Source organism: Aulonocara stuartgranti, assembly GCF_965226115.1.
Source record: "Aulonocara stuartgranti genome assembly, chromosome: 3".
NCBI classification, from domain to species: Eukaryota; Metazoa; Chordata; class Actinopteri; order Cichliformes; family Cichlidae; genus Aulonocara; species Aulonocara stuartgranti.
This window is the reverse complement of record NC_138941.1, coordinates 54,565,140-54,587,587: the sequence shown is the minus strand read 5'-3', so window position 1 is coordinate 54,587,587 and position 22,448 is coordinate 54,565,140. Positions and strand designations below refer to the sequence as shown.

The following is a 22,448-nucleotide window of genomic DNA, read 5'->3' as shown; positions in this document are numbered from 1 at the left end:
ATAATTAAATAAAAGCAAACTATGTGCAAGCAATACCGACTCTTAATTACATGGTTTTATACAAAATGACCTTTTTAAAAATGAATTCCTGCTCTATGTCTGCACTGGTATAGAGTTGGAGGCTGTTCTCGAGATGATGGTGACTTCTGTCTTGTCAGTAAAACCATGTGATTGTCATTTCTTCTTTTTTTCCCCAGTGACGGAGGGATGGTGAGGACACTAGAAGAGAAATTGTGAATGAGACATAAATCCCAAATCAAGCAGGATTAGAGGGACTTCGAGGCACTGGCCCAGATCTAAACCTGGAGTCGATTGAATGGGTTGTCTAAGGTCTGTTCATTCAAAGTACTGAGTTCAAAGCCAGATCACTGACGTTACAGCTGCGTTCCTGACACTGCAGGTAGGTGACTGTGAGGACAGACAGATAATCAAGTGGAGGTTTAGCCTTGGTGGGAAAAATCTGTAATTCAAGGATCAGACTTGCCTTCACATTCACATTGAATTTGCTAAAAATAAGGTGAAACAAAAACCTTACAGTTACAACCCCAAACTTATTGACCAGTGGACATCACGGATTAGAGCATGAACATAATACATGATTTTTAAGGATTTTTAAATTGGATAAAGGATATTTTTGAGTTCTGACTTAAGCTGGATTTACATCAAAGTGACCTAGATTAGATTAGATTAGATTAGATAGAACTTTATTAATCCCTCGGGTGGGTTCCTCTGGGAAATTCGATTTCCAAAAAAGCACAGCACCGACAGAAGTTACAGAGTTACAGAATATTATATATATATATATATATATAATACACACACACACACACATATATATATATATATATATATATATATATATATATATATATATATATATATAAATACAGAGACAATATAAATAAAATATACGAAGGGGATAAATAGAATAAATAGGAATAAAAATAAAAATACAAGTGAATTGCACATTTCAAGTATTGAGTCTATTGCACCGTTGACTATTTACAAAAGTATTGCACAAAAGGTATTGCACAGTGAGGTGAAGAGGCACTACAGCTTAGTTGTTCCCCCCTCCTTTGTCCTCCTGTCTCCCCTCCCTCTCCCCTCCAGAGAGGAGTTAAACAGTCTGATGGCGTGTGGGACAAAGGAGTTTTTAAGTCTGTTAGTTCTTGTCTTGGGGAGAAGCAACCTGTCACTGAACAGACTCTTCTGGTTGTTAATGGCCGTGTGCAGAGGATGCCTGGCATTGTCCATAATGTCCATCAGTTTCTTTAATGTCCTTTTCTCTGCCACTGTCACCAGAGTGTCCAGCTTCATGCCGATGTAGTTTTGGGGATTTCACCTGGATTATGAAGATTTCAGTTGATTTAAATGAACCATGACTGGTGTGATTGCCACAGTGCTGGTTCTTCGTTCAGGCCAACTGGACTACAGATCATCTTAGAAGTCTTAGGACTACAGCTGGTCTATGAGAATCTATCTACTGGAAGGAAGTCTCCAAGTTATAACACATTTTTTAGGGATTACTTATCACATTATCTATACGTGAGCAAGATCTGGACTACATAGCTTGGATAAACTTTTTCCTGCTGTTTGAAGGATGATTCTTTTCTAGCACGGATTTCCTTGAATGTTACTGGACTGTTATCCGCCATGTCTCTGAGTAAGACCCTCGAGTTGGAGCATTTTGACGAACGTGACAAGGTTCGGCGAGGACGCTCCACCCGGGCCAAGAGAGATGATTCCACCAGCAGTGCTGGTGGTGGAGGGTCTGGCCCGAGCTCCAGGGGCAGCAGCCTGGTCCCTAGTCCTGCTCACAGCGCCAACTGCAGCTACTACCGGACCCGCACCCTGCAGGCGCTCACCTCGGAGAAACGAGCCAAAAAGGTCCGGTTTTATCGCAACGGAGACCGGTACTTTAAGGGCCTGGTGTACGCTGTTTCTAGTGACCGGTTCAGATCGTACGACGCTCTGCTAATGGAGCTCACACGCTCGTTGGCGGATAACCTGCATCTGCCTCAAGGAGTGCGGGTGATCTACACTATAGATGGCAGCAAGAAGATCACCAGTATGGATGAGCTGGTGGAAGGTAAGACTGGCAGCTTGGTTTTCATTTTCTAACAACTTGTCAATCACAAACCTTTAGGCAATGAGCAAAAATGCCCAGCTGAGGTAGAAAATGTCACGCTTTAGTAGGCTATGGGTGCACACTTACTGTGGTTAGTACGAATATTTTAAGACTATTATCTGGATTGTGGTTAGGGCATTTTTTAATTTGATCCCTATTTACTCTGCCAATACTCATCAATAATGTCTTTGTCGAAAGCATCTGATCTCCTGGATCATTTGTCATCATAAAATTAGTCAAAATTGGTCTACAGCCATTTCCATTCCTAGTTGACCACCTACACATTTGTTCCCTTTGTTAGATTTTTGATGTCAGGTGCTTTATATTAGCAGTGGTCTTGCTGACTATTGAATCTTTGTTTTGTCTGCAAATGTTGCATATCCTTAAAATAAATATACAGTAGTCATTTGTCACTGAGTCATAATTTTGTGCAGACTTCAGTTGATTACTCTCACCACAGATCAATCAAGTGGCCTGTCTTGTTTAAACTTCCTCATGTTTCCTTCCTCTCGGCTCCCTCATGGCTTTTGTTATCCAAACATGCTTGAATTATTTATTTCTGTGTACATCAACAGCAGACTGATAAGTACATAATCAATACAGTAATACTCAAGGGTATATCGGTTTTAATATTCATTGGGGAAATAACCCAGGACCTGTCTGAGGTGTACAGCTGTTTCTGTATAAAAAGTATCATGTTGTCCACTACTGAATCGACCCCTGACACTATATATCCTGTAATTTGGTGAAGTTGTCCCTGTGTAGTTTTTATGCACATGCAGATTTACAGCAGTGTTAATCCTATTGAAGATTTTAAGCTGGAGACTCCAAGTAAAGCTTGTGATTAATAAATAAGTGCATATGTGTTGGTTAAATTTTGGTGGGAGCAATTTAAGGTACTTAGGTATCTTAGGGACGTATCCCATCATCTCTACCATAGATTTTGTCCATGGTGACACTGTATGTATGTGGGATAACTGAACCCACCAGTAAACGCATAGCTCATTAAAGTTGAACCAAAGGAAAATTGTGTTTTTAACATTTTATTGAAAATGATACCTTCCCACCATCTAGTCACACTCCTTTCTCTTTTAAACTGATATCCAGTTAATTGAAACTGCCGGCAGTGATGATTGGGATCACACACCTTTGATAGGTCTACCTGCTTCCTGTGGATATTTTAAGCCCAGGATGGATAACTGGCTGTTGCACACATACATCCATCAATTGTTTTGCCCAACGTGTGACATTACAGAATATCCAACAATTACAGTTGTGGGTTTTTTTGTTTGTTTGTTTTTTGCTGTTGCCAACAGACCGTTCAGGGAAAGCCCACCAGCTTCGTCATTTAGCATCACCTAGATTTTTAGATTGGACTGCCCATATATTATGTGAATAATTAGCTCAAAATCTTCAATGGGATTAACATTGCAGTTTTTTGCCAATGTTTGACAAATGACTATTCTAAAGAATAATGCCTTGAAATGGCAAAACTTCAGCTTAGTGCAAATGCCGTAAAAATGGACTTCCTTTTGGGTTTCGTGCGGGCTATGTTATTGATATGCTATAATGGTGCTATAGACACAGAACAATTTTGAAACATCTTGTGTATAAAACCTTTTAACTATGTAAGTTTTTACCACTTTTGACAGAATTTTTCAAGCACTTTTTAACCCCTCAAAATTATTGTGACTTAATTACAGTAATAAAGATAATATCTAGAAGACCAAACTGAGCAGTTCCACTAATGCCTTCACATATTCAGTGCACAGTCATCTAATGACCCATCATTATGTGTTATATCCTGTCTCCAATATCCTCTTGTAAACTTCAAGTGTACTTTATCTTCTAAAGAAGCATGTATCTCATAAATGCTCATAAGTCTTCCACATCTAAAATTTATACGCACGAACAATATTCCTGGATATTTTAACAGCAACTCCGAGGTCCACTCACTCTGCTCATCCTGTTGCCCTAAAGTCATTTAGTGAGAAACAGACCAGTGGCTGAGTAACATCACTTATCATCAATATTGATGAGTGACTGGTTTAATGTCCTCTGATGAGCGTTAGTGCCAGGAAGCTGTTCAGCCGGAGATCTACTAAAAGACAGATGCATCGCTCTTAAGCACTTAACAACGACAAACAGACCACAGCGGCTCAAAGCTGCGAGTGTGAAGTGGAAAAGTCATCGCTCACAACTTAACTGAGTATTTGAGCTGTAACAGAGGGGGAAACATGGATTATCTGATTAGCTGTGCTGGAAAGCAGCTAATGCACTGGGATGATTGATCTGAGTGTGTCCTGCTGAATGTCAAGATTATTGGTTTAGCATTTCAAAAGTACTGTGACAGAGATTTCAAATATCATAACCTTTCAGGTTTTTCTAGGCTTGGCAGCAGCCATAACAATCAGCTCATATACATCATGTTTTATGGTTGTAATAAAATTATTATTATTTTTAATCCAAAGCATGTTTTAGAAAACCCAACTAAACCATTTCAGTGCTTGAGGAAGTCTGGTTTGCTTCATCATTAATGAATCACTAGGAAGTTTCTTTGAACTTTTAAAATTTTCCCCTATTTTTAACAATATAATCACACAAAAATGGTTTTAAGTGTTTAAACCTTCTTGATTTTAATCTTATTTGAATCCTTTTCCATTGCTTTTAAATTATAAGATTTTGTAAAGCACGTTGTTTTATTAAATCCTAATTAAAATGAAACAAATTTAAAAAAAGTCTAAAAATAATAGGGAAAAGGGGGCTCAAACCTCAGTCTCCTGGGTGAAGGTCTATTTTTTGTCTATAAAAAGCCACGAAGGTGCAATCTGTAGCTTTTTATAGACAAAAAAACCTTGAGTCAAGTGAATTTAATGGACACAATAAAAATAATAAAGACAATAGCTTCAGAAAAGTTTTTATTTTGAAACTAATGCTTAAAAAATTGTCACAAACTCCACAAATAAGCTGCAAATGTTTGTTAATTAATCAATGCGATAATTTCTTAACCTTAAAAGCTGAAATATTAAAAGTACCCTTCATTAAATTTCCCGTTTGTCGCGTCTTTACATTAAACAGCTCCTGAACAGAGACTGTGCCGGTGTCTCAGCTCTAATGTCGTATCGACACACAGACGGTGCTTCTGTGTTTAGTCACTGAGGTATTTGAATGAATACCTGCAGCAATCCTGTCCATCTGGTTTGAATTGCAAAGTGAAAGCCTGCATGTGGAGAGACAAGGTCACACACACAATACCTGCAGAGAAAGAGTGTGTGTGTCAACATGTAATGGGGATGAAACAAAGGGAGGAAAAAAGGGGCATTTTACTAGAGGCTTGCTGGCACAGATAAGCGTGTGTCTGATTTTAAAAGAGAGTGAAAGGTGTGCACGTTGGAAAGGTAGTGAGATAAAGACGAAGAGAGAGGGGAGTGTTAGGTGAGCCATTTTTAACCATATAAGGTAAAACAGGATATGTGGCTGGAGGCTGTTGTACATGTGATCAGCTGCAGTCTGCTGGAGCCTTAGTATAATTTATAATTTTATCTTATATTTAAAAACTCTTTATACAAACAGCCCAATGGATTTAACTGATGACAGATTTAAAGCTCAAATAAATTTAGGCACATGCACATTAGTCGCTAATCTAAGTAAGAGGATAATAAAGGAATTAAACTGTTTGTCATCATTGGTAGAACTTTATTGTTCATCCTTTTCTTTCTTTACATACATCAAAAACTGTGCCATAAAAGTTAAAATTGCCAAAGGGAACATCTATTTTAATAGTTTAATTGTTTCTGATCAGCAAAATGTCAAATATTTTTTGTTTCTTGAATCTTAGGCATTTCCTTTTCATGCAGATGCTGATGAGGAAAAACATTAAAAACAAAACCAGCAGCTATGATCTATGGTGGCTCCAGCTCACAAATTTAACGATCTGCTACTAATGTCCTGGTGCCAGGCTCTACAGGACACCTTCAGAGTTGTCATGCAGTCCTGGACATGAAGGGTGTGATGTGTTTTGCAGGCACTATAAGCACAAGCAGTGAAGTGATGGCCACATCATGGATGTATATCTGTCCATTTTCTTCTGCTTATCCAGTTCTGGGTTGTGGGATGGGGTGAGAAATTCGAGGCGGGGTGCATCGGGCTGTTGCAGGGCTAACACAGAGACTCGCATTCAAACGCATGGTCAATTTTAAAATGATCAGTTAGCCTAACAACCCCCCCCAACTGATAATCTGAAAATGAAACCTTGGTCTATGTCAAATGATAACAGGTTCTTTTCCCCTTTAATGTGACAATGAGATCATTGATGTGGAAGAAAATTTTTAATTATAGTGTGTTTAAAAGTGTCTTTAAATAATAGGTCAGCCATAATTTGCCCCTAATAATATGATCATTTTCTAACCACTCCTGGCAGATTTTGGAGATCTCAGCATGTTGAAGCTGTAGTTTAAAAAAAAAAAACACAATACAAAAAAAGAACCCCTTGAATTAAAAGGGTTTGAATGGTGGCGTTCTTAGGTTTCCACTGCTTATTTCCTGCTGGTTACTGACTGGGTTTCAGAGGCAGCAGTGTAAGCAGAGACCAGCCACCACCTTCGGCTCTTCTTGGGAGAGACACTGCAGCATTCCCAGGCCAGCTGAGATGAGAGACATAATCTCTCTGGCATGTCCTGGGTCTGCCCTGAAGCCTCCTGCCAGTAAGACTCCCAGGAAGCATCCCGGAGGCATTGTAGTGAGATGCCACCACCTCATCCAGCTCAGTCTGATGTGTAGTAATAGCAGCTCTACTCTTAGCCCCTCCCACCAGCCAAAAAAATTGCAAGAAATAGATTAAACTGTCTTTTTACTTAATTTGGGTTGCAAACTATAGCAATGTAACGTCTTTATTTTGTAGGGAACACTTTATGTAAATAAGGCTCTATTCATAGCTAGTACATCTGTTAAGGTAGTATAACTAATTCTAATATGACCACTAAGTGAAACAAGCTGTTTTTGAATAACAGCTTATGTGGAAACTAAACTGGATTATCAGTCTGACTTTACATTTTATTATCATACTCAGTCAGATTAATTGGAGCTGCGCTGCGATATGAAACACTGCATGCTCATCATTTCCATATTTCCTGCCTGGGTGCTTGAACGCTCTGACGAGTGACGAGCTGTTCAGTTTTCCAGCAGATCAGACAGAGTGAGAGGAGTGAATCTGACATCTGCTGTCACCTTCTCTTCATCCACTGTCACACACAAAGCTTGTATTACCGCGCTCTCGAATAAGCCTGTGACCCTGAACGCCCTCCTGTACATCACTCACTTATTTCACCTTTTAACTGCGTCCATGACAACAGCCAGCAGGTACAGATGACACAGCATAGCTTCCTGTATTCAAGGCTGCCTTTTAGAGCCAGTTCACTTTGCTTAATGTTTCTATCGAAGTTGTTGCTTGAATATTGTTGCTTTGTTATGGTCACAATCTTTGTGATGATGGTCTATTAAAGAACCGATAACTTAATTTTTACTTGAAAGGATTAGTACTATGCAAAAAACTGCCAAGAACATGCAATAAAAATCCAAGTAAGGAAAAGACAGAAGGCAGCAAAATACTTCTGAGACACACGGAAATGAACTGCAGATATAAAAAAGTGGGCACAGGATGAAGAACAGGGCTGCGTTCCGGGTGAACAAAATGTAGCAGAAGGATTTTTTAATATAATTTAAATGTGGTGAATTCAAAGCCTAAGGACTGCAGTCATGGCAGCTGATTAATCGTGCCTGCCTTTCTCCATGCTGCTGTTGATATTGCAAAGTGTACTTCAGGGCCCATTGCCCACTGCTACACTTTGTATGTAAGTAAAGGTCATTTGTAAAGTGCTTTTAATTGGCACAAAGTCGCAAACTGATGTACAATTAAAATAAAAAATACATTAGAAAATTAAGATACAGTTAATAGCTTTATTAACCCCGGTTAAAACACACAACAAAATAGAAATAGAAATTGCAATTAACGTGCTAAAACAGCGTCCGTCTTTGGTGGCATTTGGTGTCCTTGAACACACATTTCATAAAAGCCTAATATTTAAGTTAACTATGTGAGATATTTAATGCTTTTTTTTTCAGTGTACGATATTGAGCTTTAATGGTTTTTGGTTAATTTTAGTCAAAAGTTTCTCCTGTAAAACCTTTGCAGTATTTGTTTTTAATGTAACTTTTCCTCCTCACACCCTGCCTTGCTGCTCAGGCGAGTGCTACATTTGTGCCTCCAACGAGCCTTACCGGAAGGTCGACTACACCAAGATCTCCGTCCCAAGCTGGAAGCCCGGTGCCAGCACTGGGCCTGGAACAGCAAGGTCAAGTGGAGCCTCCACGGCATCCACAGGAGTGTCGACGACCGTCCCCAAAGATCGCCCCGAAAGTCGAGAGGGCAGAGAGAGCAAAGACTTCATCAAACCCAAGTTGGTGACGGTGATCCGCAGCGGCGTGAAGCCTCGAAAGGCAGTGAGGATTCTCCTGAACAAGAAGACGGCGCACTCCTTCGAACAGGTGCTGGCGGACATCACCGAGGCCATCAAGCTGGACTCTGGAGCAGTAAAGAAGCTCTACACGCTGGACGGGAAACAGGTTTGATAACTTTTGGTGTTCCTGTTTTGTTCTTTGACACAAACATTGAAAAAGCTGCAACATGAAGCTACTTCATGGATTGATAAAGCAGCAAACATGGACGCTTACACAGTATGTTCAGACTTTTAGCAGCTTCAGTGGAGAACACATCTGTCCTGCATAATCATAGACATATAAAGTACTCGTACTTAGAAATCCATGAACTAAAGAGAGCCTGCTCACTTCTTTTCAGTCCCACTTACACCTAGAGGAAGCTCAGGAGGAAATCCTTAATGAGTGAAACACAAAGTAATGATTTACACCTGCCTCTAGACTGAAAAGTTCACTCCTGCATCCTGTGCCATCAATTATTAAGCTATTAAGTGCTTCTACAGTTCGATGTTAGTCTGATGGAGTCAATGCAGGTGTTTCAGATTCATCTTGTGTATGTACCAAAAGTGACATCTATTTATACTCATTTAGCCCACTGTATTTTTTCCTTATAAGAGCCAGTTATTCATGGAAATTAGAAGAATAAAGCTGAAGATGATTTTTTGGGGGGACGGGAGTACAGGGAGAGAGAGTGAAGACACACATCAAAGGGATAGGATTCTGACTCAAACTCGGGCTGCTACATTTCAGACTTGCAGCATATGGTCGCCTGCTGCCTCCATGAAAACACTTTTCACCCTGTGTCTAAGGCTGAGCCCAGACACGCTGCTAGAAAGCTTATTTCCACTGGCGGTATCCACCCTGACCTAATGGCTACACGTTAGGCTATGTAGGAGCTTAGATCGTCTGATAAACAGACAACCTCACAGAATTCACCAACTCTTGGGTCGACAACTTGTTCTTCACCCAGAGTGGGCACTCCTCTGGGCACACCCTTTTCTGTCTGAGAACCATGGCTTTAGACTTTAAGGTGCTGATTTTTATCTGCGGTTCCCACTCACTTAAAAACTTCCCCTTTGGGAGCTGAAGGCAACAGAACTGCATCATCTGCAAAAAGCAGGAATGAGATCCTGAAACCACCAATCACAAAACTCTTATTAAAGCTAGAATCCATCAACATTTGTGCTTCCTACCACTAAAGCACTCATCATATGCTAATGCAGGTTATAGATACCGAAAGCCACTTACCATCATCTTTACTTAGAACTGCCATGAACTTGCATTAGAGTGACAACACATGGCTCATGCATTTCCCAGTTCAGGAGCAGGACATCTGTCGTCTCTAGCAGTGGAGAATTCTCCCACTGATTTCTATTCAGCATTCTTTAAGTGTCATATCTTCTCTTCTGAAGTTCTCTATTTTTTGGCAGCAATTTACGGTTTAATTAGAAAAAATGACAGCAACAAATGGGTTGAACTAGACATACTGTGGGTAATGTTCACAGCCTGTTCACAGGGCCAGTGAACGAGGGCTGACTGCGGAAATCAAATTACAGCACTTCATTATAAAATTACTCCAGGAATGTGTTTCATTTTGGGATTCATCATATATAAAAGAGTTCATTTAAGGTGCAATTTTCAGTGTAAAGTGTACGGGTGGTTAGCGTAGTCTCCTTGAAGTTTAAATCTGCACTCTCTGCTCTTTATAAGTACATGTGTTTGAAGCCCTGGAACTGCAGCAGTCAGCTGAAGTTAATTTGAACAGAGTCTGACTAGGAGCTGATCCTCCTCAAAATGCTTTTGTGAGCTCATATTGGGTTAAGGATTTAAACGCATCACACGGCAGGGTTATTTTTACCCCACACATGCACGCGCTCTGTCTTTGAAGTTACAGATAACTGTGACGCTGATAACGGAGAGCTGAAGAAAAGCAAAGACAGCATGTCGAGGCGCCGGTGTGACTGAAAGAAGCTTGTTGTAGTGAATGCAGCTCAGACTTGTACACACACACTTACACATAAGTCTACTGAGTTCACCCTCAGAAACACACACACAAGGCACAAAACTGTCTCCGTTTGTTAAGATGTAGCTGCACCATTGCCTTGGGAAAAATAAAAACACATTCTGCAGACGCTTCCTTCAAAATAAAAGTATCCATTGCATCTGCCTCCTTAACAGTCTCATTGTTTTTACTTTAAAAGCATTCCCCCGGGCAAAGTTTATATATGAACATTGACCCTTTTCAAAAGTTCATAAGAAGAACTAAAAAAAATTAATCTGATATCACACTTGAAAAGTTATAGTACGAAAAGATTATAAAAGACTTAAAGAGAAAATTAACCTATCCACAAACAGGATTCACCAATCAGCATTACCAATTTAATGAAACCCTAAAAAAACTTGGAATGAGTATTTTGTTTATCATTCATATTTGTTTTGGTGCCCTGGCACAAAACAGGAATACATACTCGGACTTCTCTCTCCCCACCTACCTCCTCCAACTCTTCACCAGCATAGCACGTTGGTTGGTACTGTCGAGTTCACATGTTCACCTCATATTCACATGGGCTCTCTCATAGCTTCCTCCAACAGTCCAATGGCAGACAGTTAGTGGTGTTAGGTTCATTTGTGATTTTAAATTGCTCATAGATGTGAGTGTAAATGGTCGTCTGTCTGTAAGAGGATAAAATAATGAGGATGATTTTTGTCAGTAATAGAAAATAGAAAATATATAAGGTAGTGGAAATGCCCAACCCTGACTTGTAGCAGCAGGAACTTTTTATTTACACAATTCTTCAACCTCTTGAGTAACATGCTGGTGTTTTCTGCTGTATTTATACTGTATTTTATATCTGAAAATAAATGCAGCTGACTTCAACATCAACAGACAGAAACAAAAAAAAAACAAATAATAGTTTTGTGTAAATGAATGTTTTTATTTTGAAAGGCATGAATTGTAATGAGGGCTTTTATTCTCTTTCTGCCTCAGACTGCTTCATTTCATTTAGTCAGTCTCACAGGAACAAGGCGAGAGAGTGTGTGCGTGCGTGCGTGCGTGCGTGCGTGCGTGTGTGTGTGTGTGTGTGTGTGCGTGCGTGCGTGCGTGCGTCCTTGCCCTGTTCCTTCAGTTTGTACAGCCTCTTTAAAGAGTGGGACAGAAATCCCGTTTCACATACACACATTCACATACTTTGACATTGCAGTGTGGTTACCGTAGCAACCAGCTATCTAGGAACAGCCCCTTGCTACAGACACACACAGAATGTTCAGTCCAGTTCCGGAACCGTTAGGGGGAGTGTGGTCCCCATGGCAACCGTACAGCATTGAAATGACTTTGTATCAGTTGCTGTCTGAGTGTGGAAAGCAGCTTAACAGTGAAGAAATTAGTCTAATGTATTGGTTTGGCTCATATTAAGTTATTTCATCTGGATATTGTCAGTGTACACTGGTGACTGATAAGAATAAATACAAATAAGTCATGAGTGGAAAAAGTAACATGGAATACTAATGAATGAATGAAATGCGTGACACGTGCTCGAGAGTGGTCCACCATACTTGATATGATACAGAAACTGGCTGCTAGGGTAACCTGGTAATTGCAGGTGTCGTCTGATATCCTCTTTTTGTAGATGTCTCATGGTAATCATAATCAATATTGGTCCAGCTTCAACATTACAAGTGACCAATGACACTGTTGTGATATCATAGTTTTGTGATGTGGAAACTCTGACCCCAGAACCCTAACCCCGTCCCTGACCTCAGCCTAACACAAATAGAGTAGAGATGTGCAGTTTTCTTCCACATCACACAACAGTGTAATTGGTCACTTGCGTTGTTGAACCTGAAGAAACACCAAGGTTTTGTGTTTTAGATTTTTGTCCTCTTCACACCAGCATTAGAAGCTATGACCGGAGACCATGAGTATAAGCTAATTCTCAATACTTGACTATTTGCCTTTTTCACTAAATCAATCATATGTGCAGTCGGTCAATAGCGAGCCATTTTGAGAGCACGGACCAGAGTCTGAAATGGAGGAAGCTCCACTGTGGGAGGAAAATAACTTGTCTATACCACAGAGGAATCCTTCACAGTGCCGAGTCGGGACTTAATGATTTAATGTGACTAATGAATAAACTGGGACAACTTAAAGAGCTAATTAGCTAAAATCAAATTTGTTTGTAGTCACTCTGAGAGGCTCTGTGGGTTGATTAAAATCTAGCAATCACTTGCGTCAAAAACTGGGATGTGAGAGGATCTTTTCATATTCATATTCCAACCAGCCCTGTGAGCAGTCTCAGCGTTTGTGTGAGGAAACAGGGATGAATTTCACTTTGATGACTGAGCCTTAACTGTAAACCTCTCATCTTTTATACCTGTTCCTATACCTTTGTTCATCCTTCATTTCTGCATCTTTTCCTCTCCCACTCTTTGTTCTCTTGCTCCTCCCTCTCTCTGAATCTCGGACAGTTTGATGTGCAATTTCTATTTAATCCTCAAAACAGTTCCTTAGACAGCACATTGTGCCTGTGTGTGTGTGTGTGTGTGTGTGTGTGTGTGTCAGAGCCCATTGAAGCGTTGCCAGCTGTAAACATGATTCAAAATTTCCCATCTGTCATCTGCTCTGTTGCTCTCTCACAGACACACACATGCACACATGTCTGGTGTTGCTACACACACACACACACTCTGAACACACATATGCCGCTGCAGCTTTTCCTAAAATCTGATGAATCACAGCGTGTGCTTCTCTTTGTGTGTGCAGCTGACCTGTTTGCAGGATTTTTTCGGGGATGACGATGTGTTTATGGCCTGCGGTCCAGAGAAGTTTCGCTACGCTCAGGACGACTTTGTGCTCACACACAGCAGCAAAACACCGGCCTTTGTGAATGGTAACACAGACGCACACCCATCTTTGTATTGTTTGTAGAGTGTTTTTCTGTTTTTTGTTAGCAAACAACAAATTATTTGAATCGTAAAAAGAAAAACAAAGACTCACAAAATTGGGGGAGGGTTTATTCAGTTGTATTTACATGTTTACATGTGCAAATACAAATATGAAAAACATCAAAAGCCTGCTCACAACACAATCCTGTTAACCACTGAGAGAATGTGTAGCTCTCAGTTTTACACGACCCTTTTCTCTCTTTCCAGAGTGCAGGACCAAGGTCTCTCGCTCATCTGCCCCTCAGAAAACAAGCAAGACCCCCAGCAGCTCCGGCTTCTCCTCCTCTAGGACTCTACCCAAAGGTCCGCCCAGGACAAAGTCACCTGGTCCAGGTATGAAGCAATAAGAAAACCGCCGCTAATAACTATCAGTAGAAAGATATAACAAGAAGTTTTTGTCAGGTTGATGTCACAAAAAGTACATACACAGTTCTTCTATCATCTAAGTGTTGCTAAAAGTCCTTGTTTCTCAGCCTTGGGCATCTGAACTATAACCCTTTATTCACATAGTGCTTTCTCACTCAAATTAAAATTTGCACCGAAATTCTTTTTTTTTTTTTTTTTTTTTAACAACTCATATAATCAGCCAGTGTTTTCTACACATATGGTAACAGCTTACGTAGTAAAAATAATGTATCTTTAGACACTTTGCTGCAACAAAACACAAACGCAAAACACATCACTTGTTCCTGCCTCTTTACTCGAATCTCTGAAAAATCTCAGACACTTTAAAAGAAATTAAATAACATTTTTGCACCAACAAAGTGATTCTAAAGAGCTGTTAGCCAAAAAAACTTATTGCCATATGTCATCTCGCAATACAGCGTGTCCTCAAAAAGCACTTTTCCACTCATAGCGCTTTGTGTAACATGCCATGGAGGAGCAAAGGAAAAAAACGTAACAAAAAAGCAAAGATCTGATTAACAGTAAATTCATATTTCAGTGCAAAATATTCAGCAAAATATAAATAAATTAGCGGTGAAATTTGCACAGCAGACTGTGTGCCAGCTCTTGGTGCAGTGTCAGCACCCACAATTGGGCAAAGCATGTGTGGTAATTGATTTCTGCTGCTTTTTAGTGAAGCGATTTAATGCATCTGTGGTAGGTAAAAGTCTTATTTAGTGTTGATAGTCACAAAGAGATATCACTGGAAGACTCACATGGCCTATCCCTGGTTTAAAGGGATTTAGATTAGTATTGCAATAGGTTCAGTTAGTTACATCAAGGGCTACAAAGCAAGATCGTTTCATAATATTTTCACAAACTGGTTAAACTGATAAACGGCTGTCCCTGTTTACATGGAATAATGAACATCTGTCAGTGTTCTCTGAGTAGAATTGTGGGCATTTTTTCACAAGGGACCAGGTTTAAATTGCAGAAAATGGGCACTCAAGTAAGAATGAAGTACATGAATAATTTCTTAGCACACTTAACCATCTGTTTCTTCCACCACATACTTCTTCATCACTGTCTTCAAACTCATGCAGGTATGTGTATACAATTATTTTGACCAATCAGATCACTTCCTTCTTGCTTTCAGCTAATGAGACCTCTGGAAAATCATCCAGGTCCAGCCCATCCCCCACCAGCCCCGGGACTCGACGCAGCCTCAAGGTCACAATGATCAGATGATTGATGGATTGTTTCTATTTGTAATTGTTGTTTGCAATGAAAATGTCTAATGGTTCATCCTTACATTTGTCTTCAGATCTCACCTCGTCGTGCTTCCTCCACTGATGTAAACGGAGAGGCTGAACAGCCAGATGACACTGCTGAAGGTGAAGGTGAAGGTGTGTTTATCTTTTAATCAAGTCTGCAGTTTGTGAGTGTAATATCTGAAGTCAGTGACCGTGAAATGTGAACTTCTTGGTAACAGATCCAACTTTACAAAAAAAAGCTCCTACATGACACAGAAGTTGAGTGAGTTTGATGGCTGTTTGAAAGACCTGAGAGGCTATAGGCTGAATATCAAAGTGAATTATTTAAAAACAGCTTCTTGATAAAAGTACACATGGTGGCTGAGAACCTCACTGTGTGCCCAGTGCCAGGCTGAAAGCATTGAGCCTCTGGCATCAGTGCATGCTCCCTGGCTTGCACTCTGAGGGTCGCACAAGTGCTTGAAAGTCAAAAGACCAAATAAAAACCCAGAGAAAAGGCTCAGTGGCTTAGGAGGGGGTAAGGATGACAGCACATCTGTGACTCTGTGGGTTTGAAAGCAGATTTTCTGAGGTGATGCTTTGAAGGAAGTTGTCAAACTCTGAAACTTTCAGGTTAACTCAGAGGTTGTGTGTTCAGACTTTAGGAAGTCAGTGACATTTGAAAAGTCTTCTTTTCACAGTGAACGGCAATCGAACAGTTTCTTCCTCAACCATCAACGAGAAGTACAAGGTTGGAAAGGTGATCGGAGACGGAAACTTTGCTGTGGTGAAGGAGTGCGTGGAGAGGTAAATAACCATCACATAACTCAGTGAATGCACCTGCTGTTTGTAAACTGATATACTTAATCACACTGAGAAAAGTCAAAAACTAGAAGGGGTAGGGGAAGTTTATATGCAAAAAATGCCTCATGTTAGCCCTTTGCTAGATAGTTGCCAGGTAACATGATGCTGTTACGACATATCATGCATAATTCAAGTTTTGTAGATATAAATTAGATGTTATTATTAAAACGTTGCAATGCTTTTATAAGGTATAAGGTGTTATAGGTCCAGAAATGCTAAATGTTTGCTAGGCAACATGATGTGATATACATAAGAACCTCAAGGGACCGAAGATATACCTGTGTGCCAAGGTTGGCTGCTGAACTTCTGATGGTCTTGGAGAAGTTTGTGGTCAAAGAAACAAACACAGACAGATTTTGTGTATTATTCTCAGGCTCAGTGTGGCCCTCTGAGTGCAGTAGCTCAACACTGGGATTCAGGAGGTGTGTGAATCTGTAATATTTTATCTTTGTTTGACTGACAGGTCAACAGGACAGGAGTATGCTCTGAAGATCATAGACAAAGCTCGTTGCTGTGGGAAGGTAAGACTCACTGATCTCTGACTAATCCTGAGTTTATGTAAAGTCCTCTGAAATGATGAAGACACCAAACCTCTGTGTGTGTAAACAGGAGCACCTGATAGAAAATGAAGTGGCGGTCCTGAGGAGGGTTCGACATCCGAGCATCATCCAGTTAATCGAGGTGGACGAAACGCCCACTCAGCTGTTCCTGGTCATGGAGCTCGTCAAGGTTTCGCCTCTTCTTCCTGTTTTCTCCAGAAAGTGTTATTACATTGGGAACTTTCAGCTGCTTATTGAAGCAAAAACTATGAACTGAATGTTTTTCAGGTTTCAGCTTCTGTTGCTGCCTCTGTTTTTCATGTAGAAAAATAAAGAAACCGAAGAACTTTTCAATCACCACAAAAGTTGCTAACACTCCAGTGCTCTTATTCTTTTTATGAAACACAACAAATGTATTATTTTCATGCCTTTGTTTGTTCAGGGTGGAGATCTGTTCGACGCCATCACTTCCTCTACAAAGTACAGCGAGCGAGACGCCAGCGCCATGGTGTTCAACCTGGCCGGAGCCATCAAGTACCTGCACCGAATGAACATCGTACACCGAGACATCAAACCAGAGAACCTGCTGGTACGAACATGCACACATTGTGTTCACAATACTTGAATTTTATTTTGCAGTTACGTTTTTTAAATTCAGAAAAGATGAAAAAACAATTGTGAAGCTTTTATTTTAACAGTTTCTTGAATTTTAAATCATATAAACTGTAGTCTACAAACTATGCACCTCTTCATTGTTTATTTTACATTTACAATTTTAATGTGTTTTTGGGGCGATCGTGGCTCAAGAGTTGGGAGTTCACCTTGTAATCGGAAGGTTGCCGGTTCGAGCCCCGGCTTGGACAGTCTCAGTCATTGTGTCCTTGGGCAAGACACTTCACCCGTTGCTTACTGGTGGTGGTCAGAGGGCCCCGTGGCGCCAGTGTCCGGCAGCCTCTGTCAGTGCGCCCCAGGGCGGCTGTGGCTACAATGTAGCTTGCCATCACCAGTGTGTGAATGTGTGTGTGAATGGGTGGATGACTGGATGTGTAAAGTGCTTTGGGGTCCTTAGGGACTAGTAAAGCGCTATATAAATACAGGCCATTTACCATTAAAAATGATTACCTAACGTAAGTAAGGCAAACTTTAACTTAAGAACAGTGTAAGTTCATGACACGTTTTAATGAGTAATTTTTTACTTTTTTGAATACTTTGAACATAAATTGAAGGTAATATATAGTGTATACCTTGTAAGTAATTTATTTACAATACTTCTTTTAGGTCATTCTTTTAAAAAAGCTGTATTGTTTTAACTATAGGTTGATGATTTTCCTACTCGTGGGACTAATAAAGGTATCTTATACTTATATATTATGCTGAGTAATTATTACTTCTGTTGACTTCCTGATTTATTTGGAAACATGATTATCAGGTTCGTAAAATAAGCCTGTGGAGCTGTTTACCTCCTCTGATTGCAGTCTTTGTGTACACCTTGGGAAGATTTCATGTATTTGTATCCCGCAGGTTTGTGAATATCCAGATGGCACTAAGTCATTGAAGCTGGGGGATTTTGGTTTGGCGACAGTGGTGGAAGGACCACTGTACACTGTTTGTGGCACGCCGACATACGTCGCCCCGGAGATCATCGCTGAGACCGGGTAAGGGAGGTCACAAAACCCCAAATTTATGCTAATCTCCTTTTCTGAAGTCGATTGGGACAGATGGTTGAAAGCAGGAATATTAGATTGTTAGGTCTGCAGAAAAATACTGCAAATTAAGCTGTGCACATGAAGAGCACATTTAAAGACCTGTTTTCTGTCTCATTTCTACAGCTGCATTCATAAAAAATGTAAAATAGCAGATCCAAATAATAAATAACCAATTTAAAATTGTCAGTACAGACTTGGTCAAAGGCTGGCTCTTGATACAATGCAATATGTTTTTTGCTTAGCAGAATAAAATAAACTAAAATAAATAGCTCTAAAACCCATTAATTTGTCATCTTCATTCAAAAGTTGTGCATTACTTTTTTTCCAACTGTTTTATAAAACAGTAAATTTGAAAATACACAGGGTGACAACATTATTTTTAGCAATTAATCACTTTGATTAAAGAGTTTGAACATACTGGTGGAGTAACCATTATAGAAATGTAAAAATTAATTACAAATACTGTGAATTTAGGGCAGCTGTGACATATACCTTACATTTGGTGGTGGTCTGAATAAATGTAATATATTTGGTGGTTTTATATATATGTACATTACATATGATGCATTGTTGTCTGATTCTAAAGCTTTAATTTTAAATGGATAATGAATGAATTAAATGAATGAAAAAACTTCAATTTAAAAGAATTATTCAAATGAAAAGACCAAAATTTCACTTTATTAAAATATATATGAATGTTAAATAAATATAAATATTTAAATTTAGTGACAGTTAATGTAATAAGTCTTTGAAAAAAATTGACCTCCAGAATAATTGCTTTGTATCCTGTTGCTATAAAAAAAAAAATTGTTTACAACATGTAGTATAACTTAAGTCAGAAATGTATCAATATATATTTCTTTTATTTTTTGCTTGTAAAGAAAAAAACTTCTTACCTTTTCTTATAAACGTTTATTTATAGTTGACCGTCTCTTATATTACACTGTTTTGTTTGTGTATGTGTGCAGTTATGGTCTAAAGGTGGACATCTGGGCGGCAGGCGTGATCACCTACATCCTGCTGTGTGGATTTCCTCCTTTCAGAAGGTGAGTTAGCATAAAGTTGTTGTTTATCCAGTCGTGCATGTGTTAATTGTTTCATTTGTTGTATTAACGCAGTCTTGTCTTTTGTATTGCTTTGGTATCATGTGACCTACCATCATTTTGGTTACGTTAATAAACAGCTTTTCCTGATTCTTGCTCTTCCTCAGTGAGAATAATATTCAGGAGGAGCTGTTTGATCAGATCCTCAGAGGGAAGCTGGAGTTTCCGTCTCCAGACTGGGACACCATCAGTCTTCCAGCAAAGGTACCATTCATGAAGTTTGCAAACAGTAAATACATTGTTTGGTATCCGACATCAGCTCAAGAACAAACATGATTATCTTGTGGCTTCACCATTGACTAAAGCCCTGCATTTTGCTAAGATGGTTTTTGAGTTAATGTTTTTCCAGTTTTTATGAAGTTTCAGTGGTTTGATCTCTTATTTAGTGGGTTTAGGAAGCACAAAACTGAATTTTAACCATCTCAAAATTAGAGGCTATTCAGCAGGACAAAGTGAAAAGAGAAACCATATAAAGCAAAGGCACATAGCATGAAATACAGCAGTGTGACCTAGTAAGCAGCACATTGGTACGGTGTACTGCAGACTGGTAACTGTTGCATGATCTGGTCCTCAGATGCTGATAAGTCAGATGCTGCAAGTGAATGTGGATGCCCGTTTCACTGCCGAGGAGGTCCTGTCGCACCCCTGGGTGACGGTAAGGGCACTCAGACATGTAATCTCATCAATACTGCAATAATACAGTAATTATTAACTTGGTGGTCATCGATACTCAATGCTTATTTTCATTTTCATAGTAAAATATGGTGTGTTTGTCTAGGATGAGGCTCCTATAGAATCCAACACTGTGAGCAGCGCTGAAGAGCAGAACAGTGGAGACACATTGGAAACAGAGGAACCAGAGGAACCAGAAGAATCCCCAATACTTGAAACCAAGCAAGTTCCCTCACCTCTGGTCTAAAACACATCCCCCTTATTGAATGGAAGAACAGAACAGTCTTTGTTTGGTCCACTGGAAACCCAGAAAGTTTCTTTATATCTGAACGTCTCATTAATTCCCAGACCAGATCGGTTCCCTTTAATCTGGTCTAGAACCTGTTACATGACATCATGTCACCTTAGTTAAATGAGTTTTAACTTCTAGAAGCCAACAACTCTGCTTTGAATTCTAGCTTTCTCTCATTTCCATTTAAAACCAAACCAATCACTTCCTCTTGGCTTTTATTTAATTTCATCTTCAGGAAACTGAACAGAACATATCGGACTTGAAGAAGTTTCTACACCTCTTTCTCTTGGACATGTTCATTCTTCTAAAGACCGAAAAGAGGTCCCACCATTTAAAACCAATCTAGTTCAATCTACTTGACATGCTTTGTGAAACAAAATGATTTGGTTCAGTTTTCTTCCACAAATATTCCCATTTTGGTTGTGAGGTATAAAACAATTTCCCTCTCTTGTGATGTGGAATTAATCCAATTTCTCCCTGTGCAAGTCAGCAAGTCCTGTCAGTCACCCGTCATCTGCTTGAATCGAACACGATACTATACATTCTTTAATCAGAAATGTGATTGAATCTTTACTTTGCTTTACTTTACAAACTTTACTTTGCTAATTAGAAAGCAAACATTAGTCTGGAAACCCAACAAGTTCCTTAAATATGGTCTCTCTGGCTCCCCTGGCCAAGAACCGAAAAAAGTAAATTGAATGTGATTTAAAGTATGTTCAGTTTAATCTTCGTCATCAAAATACATTCTTTCTAATCTACCCCAAACATATCACCAACAAACAGGTTCTCTCAGGTCTAGAACATATCCCCTATCGGGTCATGGAGACATTCTTTATTCACCAAGTGGAATCCAAAAAGTCCAGTCAAGAATGCAGATTGTTTTCTATAAATTGACTGAAGAAAGGAAAGGAGGAGGAGGAGGACAGGAAAACAAGCAAATGTGGCCCATCCTATACCATCTGGAAAACCAAATATGTAAGTTAGTGGAAATAATAAGTTTCCTTAGATCAAGTGAAAACCCAACACTTCCCTTCTTACATGATTTAGAATACAACCTGTGTCATCTCAAACCAACCAAGTAAGTGTCCCCAAACTTAGTTTAGTGTCTAGAACAGTTGTTCACTATTTTGATTTGCTGGAAGCAGTCGTGTTCCCTTACTTTTACTCTGGAGTCATTTTGCTTCCCTTGGTTGGATGGATGTACTGTTTGGGGGTTTTTTTGTATGTTTTTTCTTCTTTATTTCTACTGGAAGCTGCACAAGTCTGCAACAATGGGAGTTTGTTGCACAAACCAGTTTCTCTACTATTTGTCTATCCTGTGAACACCATCCCACCTTTGGTCTGTGCCATTAAAACTACTGAAGACTTTTACAAGACACGTCTCTGCTGCTGATGAGCTCTATTAGAATGCTATTAAATGCCCATTTTGTTGTGAGACACAATGCCCGGCTACTTGAAGGACGCACACTATATCGATGTCGGGACACCATGAAGGTGCTATTCAACTCATCTTGTTTTATGATCCAGAGTCTGATTGGACTGTATTACCATTTCTTGTAAATGGCTCTTACCTCTTATCTGAATGACACTGGAAAAACTGATTGGACGGCTGTAAAAAGGCGTCAACCACTTTCATTAAGATATGAACACCTGACTCATTTTCAAATGCTCCCTCTGGTTTAGAGGTTATCGTTTCTGTAGTCCCTGCTGCTAGGCAACCAGGATGTCTTCCATTTATTCCGGGAAACGTCGCATTTCTTCTGCCTTTGCCCTCCAGCCCTCCTTCTGCTGGCCCGAAGGACGTCTCTCATTTCTTCTACTTGCACCTGCAAACTGGGGAGGTGATTGAGTACTGTGCCTGTTTACACTGCTGGTTAATTGCTTTCTCTTACAAGTTAAAGTCCCTAGAAGTTTGATATTTATGATAGCCACACATGAAGGCTCGTTGTGTTTGCTTTGGTTTTGAAGCACTCAGAATTTGTCTGGATTTTGGGAAATTGACTTTTCCTACTGCGAGATACTGGCAAATCTAAACATAGGATACTTCATCAGCTGGAAAAAGACTGTAAAA

General features: G+C 39.7%; 1 protein-coding gene across 2 annotated transcripts; it reads left to right on the top strand.

The window, feature by feature from the left end:
• The first annotated feature begins 1,323 nt into the window (after positions 1–1,323).
• LOC309699184 (serine/threonine-protein kinase DCLK2-like) lies at positions 1,324–20,735 on the top strand. 2 transcript variants are annotated; one of them, XM_082522085.1, is made up of 15 exons: positions 1,324–2,089; positions 8,370–8,749; positions 13,383–13,509; positions 13,772–13,897; positions 15,105–15,178; positions 15,273–15,348; positions 15,903–16,008; positions 16,529–16,586; positions 16,675–16,794; positions 17,047–17,193; positions 18,126–18,259; positions 19,279–19,356; positions 19,521–19,617; positions 19,988–20,068; positions 20,192–20,735. In XM_082522085.1, the coding sequence occupies exons 1-15, from the start codon at positions 1,654–1,656 to the stop codon at positions 20,330–20,332; spliced, it is 2,181 nt and encodes a 726-aa protein (XP_082378211.1). In that variant the 5' UTR covers positions 1,324–1,653; the 3' UTR covers positions 20,333–20,735. The 2 variants fall into 2 exon arrangements, with proteins under 2 accessions (XP_082378211.1, XP_082378210.1); XM_082522084.1 differs by having other exon boundaries at positions 15,273–15,354.
• Positions 20,736–22,448: the final 1,713 nt, after the last annotated feature.

What these genes read in the sequence shown, in the direction of transcription:
- LOC309699184 (XM_082522084.1), top strand. Translation starts at nt 1,654, where the DNA reads ATGTCTCTGAGTAAGACCCTCGAGTTGGAGCATTTTGACGAACGTGAC. An exon ending in ACACGCTGGACGGGAAACAG is followed by an intron (nt 8,750 to 13,382) that starts GTTTGATAACTT and finishes TTGTGTGTGCAG; the next exon opens with CTGACCTGTTTGCAGGATTT. An exon ending in TGGTCATGGAGCTCGTCAAG is followed by an intron (nt 16,795 to 17,046) that starts GTTTCGCCTCTT and finishes TTGTTTGTTCAG; the next exon opens with GGTGGAGATCTGTTCGACGC.